The sequence below is a fragment of the Ipomoea triloba genome, chromosome 5 (assembly GCF_003576645.1).
Source record: "Ipomoea triloba cultivar NCNSP0323 chromosome 5, ASM357664v1".
Classification (NCBI taxonomy): Eukaryota; Viridiplantae; Streptophyta; class Magnoliopsida; order Solanales; family Convolvulaceae; genus Ipomoea; species Ipomoea triloba.
Genome location: NC_044920.1, coordinates 30839487 through 30844284, shown reverse-complemented (window position 1 = coordinate 30844284; position 4798 = coordinate 30839487). Strand labels below are relative to the sequence as shown.

Sequence of the window (4798 nt, the reverse complement as noted above, 5' to 3'; positions counted from 1 at the left end):
TTTGTCGTAACTAGGTGTGTTACAAAGATAATGGCCCCATGGGATAAACTGATAAAGTCCACGAATACCAGTAGAAGACAAATTGCTATTGGTACAGTACACATGAGATTTTTTGACATTGCCCTTTTGTTGACTGGTTATGGATTAGCCAATTAATAACCACCTAAAATTTTCCCTTTGCCCTATCCATTGAAGACAAATTGACATCAGAATCTTGGTCTGATGATTAATGACTAATTAATTAGCACAACTGCACAATGACTATCAAAGTAAAAAAGAAGGAAGATGAAGAATGTTGAACAGTAAACTCTTGCATTAATTGTGAGAAAGGGGTATGTTCCTCTTTGATGCTTAGATGAGTAGGCTGCCAAAGAGGTGGTAATTATTATTTTAGTATTTTAACAAGAATTTCCTTACAAAGGTTTGACACTTGATAGCAACTGTCTAGGTTGCCAACTGAATACATTTACAGATCAACTACAACATCCCACAGATACATCTCTTTTTCTGGGATTCCCAGTTCAAATGTAATGAAACCAGATGCATCCTCATATTGGAATTCCACTTCTGTGCTGTCAACTGCAATTCTTCTTGGTCTGACTGATGAATATGCTCCGAATTCGCCACAGCCTCGTACTTTCATGAACACTGCTCCTGTTCCTTCTGCTTCATACTTTACTTCTGTGATGGCTCCTCCTGAATTGAACATCTTCACAAGGCCTATAGGAGCAAATGCAGATCCCGACGACATTTTCTTGATAGGAACAACCGTGAAAACCTCGTACTCTTTTGCCTTCAATGTAACCGGCAGGATGCAATTTTTAGGAAGATAGACCAAGTTTGCTGCACATAACCACAGTATCATCAATCAGGTAAGCACAACTGGACATTTTCAAAAGTTGCAGCCTTTGTAGGTGCATTAGGGTTTTTGCTAGTTTGTTCTTCAAGAAAATGTTGCAGAGAAACATACCTTGGCAATAAGAATAGATAACCACGTCGCCATTCCAATCACCGTGAGTGATTCTTGGTAAGTATTCAACATCCTTAGCTCGAATTGTTCCAGTAACTGTTCCAGGTTGTTCGTCGTGGATGAGGTTTGTTTTCTCAACTCTGCACCACCCGGCTCCTTGGCAGTTAAACGCGCCAACAACTCCATTAACATGGTTTAGATTCCAAATCTTTAGAACACTGCAAGAACAGAAACAAAGTAACTAAAGAGCAACAAAGAAAAAGGATTTCATGAAGACAGACCATTGAATTGAGCTTTGCCTATATGATTTTTACCTTTTTCCATCTCTTGCAGGATCAGAAAACAAGCAATCTCTAGTTGGCCGTCCTGGAAGTTTGGCCCGCAATACTGAGCCATCTGGAAGCACAAGCTTCCTCAACACATCAAAGTTGCTGTGTCCAGGCTTGTCACTGCACATCCCAACAGGTCAGGCATTAATCAATGAGTAAATGTAATAATTTTTTTTTTAAAGAAATGAGTAAAGGTAATATATATGATCAGAAAACTGAATTATTACCTGACATATATAGCACAGCCACCCACTGCTCGTGCTGCAGCGTGGTATTCAGCCATTGGGTGCAAACTCTGCAGTATGTTGCAGAGATGAATAATGTTTCGCTAATCGACTTCAGGTTCAAGTTATGGTAATATTTTGACAATGGAATAAAGTTTCTGACTCACCTGAAACATATCCCAATCTGGCTGCATGAACTCTCCCAAGAATACGGTATTGTATGCAACTGATGCAATGTGAATGGTGTGAGATGCAGGATCTCTAGGCCAAAAATCATCAGATGCTCTAATCACAGCTATCCGCTTTGCACTACACAATGATGGCAATGTAAAATAATCAAACCACAGTCCTATGAAAGTATTTGATTAGGTACCAAACCACATGTTCATTATCCTAATTCCTAAATTTGTACCTGTAGAGGCTATCTGTGTTGTGACTCATGCAAGATATAATTCCATTATCAGGAAAGTTTCTGGAGATAGAAGCCTCCAGTGCTTGATGATATCTTCTTGCAAGTTTAACTCTACCCCCGTGCCCTGCCCCAACGGTCTCAAGAATGTTCTGCACATCGACTTTAAGCCCATAGATACCTGCTGAAGCAAGGTAGGAATGCAGTTCATTATAGAAGGTATAAACCTTCTCGGGGTTCACTAGACCGAGCCCATTCTTTGTCATGCAATCCAGAGAACCATCGGGCTCCTGTGACTGGACACCGGGAGAAGAAACAGGATAGGCTAACTCGGATTCATAGTGTTCCATGCCAGCAATCCCAGGTTTGACACCACCCCAGTAGCCAGCTAAGGCATGCCATACACATACATATCTAAAAGTTCAGCAAAGAGAGTATGAGCATAAAGCAAGCACGGAGAAATAAACGATTTCTATGAAGAAACAGCTGCCAAATTGAGGAAATCTTACTTCAAATCATGTTGGTCTTTGATTTCAGAAATAAAGTGTTTAAGTCCCATTGCAGGGTCCTCCACCCTATGTCCCTCCTTGCCATCCTTTTGAAATTTGTGGTTCTCTCTGATATGAGTTAACCTATTTGCAAAGCTGAATACGAACCAAATTTATCAATAAGATTGTTTGACGTTTAAAAAGAATCCACAACTCTTACAAATCTGGCTCTTTAACTTACTTAGCTGAGTTATCAGCATTAACACCAACACTGCTGGGATCCATGCCCACCGATTGCCATCCATCATCAATGATGACAAATTTCGGGCAAACGCCACCTTTCTGCAGACTGAAAAGGAAAACCATTGGTAGTTAGTGATGCTTGAACCACATACATAAACCGTTATCAGAATGGGAAATGGTTTACATCTCGAGTCCTTGCTTCACGCCCTCTGCAGTAACCGTAGTATAGAAAGCATCCCACGTGCACCATCCGAACCAGTTCAACATGTCTGGCATCTGAACAATTATGCTAGTGTCAATAGTGCATTGTAAAGATTGACTTGCCAAAGTAAAAAAATGGATGAATCAGTCTTGACAGTACCTTCTTCCTTTCACGGTGACAAAATGTCTGCATATGACTCTCCACAGCCCTATATTTTAGCAAACATATCAATTGCCATGTCCATTGCAACTTCTTGGTAACAATTAGCAGCAGAAATGCCAAAATAGTATAAAGCTAAATCGCAATTCGCAAATCAGAAGTTCAGTGAACAAGAAATGGATTAAACATACTTGACTGCATCGGTGATGACATCAAAGGGGTTTGATCCAGCAGCCACGAAAACCAGGTGGCTCCCTTGGAATTCTTCCACAGCAGGATCTCCTGTTAATCAGCCATCAAATTAACATACAGGGAACCATAAAAGAAAATATTCTTCCTGGAAATTCTGCAATTGTATGTCCATACCACTTTCCAGGCATATCTCCAACTCATTGTCAGCATTCCCTTGAATAACAGCTCTAAAATCGCCTTCCAGAATAGGCAGGAACACAACATACAAAGCTGAACCTTCATCAGTTTCTTCAAACTGTGAAGCCTCATGTCCTTCCACAATCATAAACTGTGTCTCAAATGGTATGTCTTGCCCACAGGTCCCCATTCTCTGTGTCATCCACCACATCTTGAACCGAAACGAACACATAAACTGCAATCCCCTGCACATCAACTCCCAAAAAACATAAAGACCCAGTCCCCAGATGAATCTATAAGTTCCATTCAATGATAAAAATGCGATCTTTGCAGTAAATGTGGACACAACATAAGACAAAAATAAAATCTTTAAAGCAAGTATAAAGACCCAGTCCCCAGATGAATCTACAAGTTCCATTCAATGATAAAAATGCAATCTTTGCAGTAAATGTGGACACAACATAAGACAAAAATGAAATCTTTAAAGCAAGTATAAAGACTCTCTTGGGAAACAGTAGACATAAATGATGGGGAACAAAAACGTACTCGAGTTTTCCAACAGGGAACACTCTGCGGCTTCCAATCCGGTCAGATTGAACACCCAGGAAAGCACCATTGATAAGAACCTCGGCGGTTGCCGGAGTTAATATGATGTTGTCGTGAAGATTGCTCAGAATGCACTTCCCCAGAACATTCAAGTTCCCATCAGCAACCGTTATCCCTGTCCCAACCGTCATCTTCTTCACCACAACCTATCTATCAAGAATAGAAAAGTGTCCTTTCCTTAAGAGCTATGCACGCGTTTAGTCTGTAAAAGTTCACTGAGCTCCAGAGATTTTTTAGGAATGGTATTTATAGACGAATTTTTCTACATGTACTCTTCTTTATGTATCAATTGGTGAGTTATCTTCACACTAGGAAGCTAGTGGCCTTCCAATTATTTGATGGCCAAATGTTACATCATTTGCATCGTAACTTGAATATATATATTATTCTGCATAATTGAGATTGAGATTTGAGGTTGATTGATGCGAAATTACGAAACAGGGGCTCCATATAATATAATTGTGGATCAAATTCATTGAATCATTGGAGGGGCAGCCAGCCAGATCAAAACATTGATGCAACAGAATCAGTGTATGGGATATCGACATATCGTACGCTACAACTCGGATCTGAGTAGGATTTTTGGATTACGCCGCCACAATTGATATTGATTCAGAAATTCCGTCCTGTCATCAAATAATAATACGAGGGTAATAATAAGAAAATGACAAAAAAGGCTCTCCAAGTCTCGGCCAATATTTGCATAAACAGTAAACACCATCAAATCGAACAAATTTCTTATTCTTTTAAAAAGGTACGACAAAGGGGTTTGAGAGTGATTCAAATAATATTATTGTGG

General features: G+C 39.8%; 1 protein-coding gene across 1 annotated transcript; it reads right to left on the bottom strand.

Annotated features, from left to right (window-relative positions):
- Nucleotides 1–293: 293 nt before the first annotated feature.
- Nucleotides 294–4307, bottom strand: LOC116020629 (probable galactinol--sucrose galactosyltransferase 1). Its single transcript, XM_031261100.1, has 13 exons — nt 3940–4307; nt 3391–3638; nt 3216–3306; nt 3025–3073; nt 2848–2939; nt 2662–2769; nt 2442–2576; nt 1936–2346; nt 1691–1832; nt 1527–1594; nt 1285–1419; nt 971–1188; nt 294–843 (listed from the first exon to the last, which is right to left on the bottom strand). The coding sequence occupies exons 1-13, from the start codon at nt 4128–4130 to the stop codon at nt 467–469; spliced, it is 2265 nt and encodes a 754-aa protein (XP_031116960.1). The 5' UTR covers nt 4131–4307; the 3' UTR covers nt 294–466.
- Nucleotides 4308–4798: the final 491 nt, after the last annotated feature.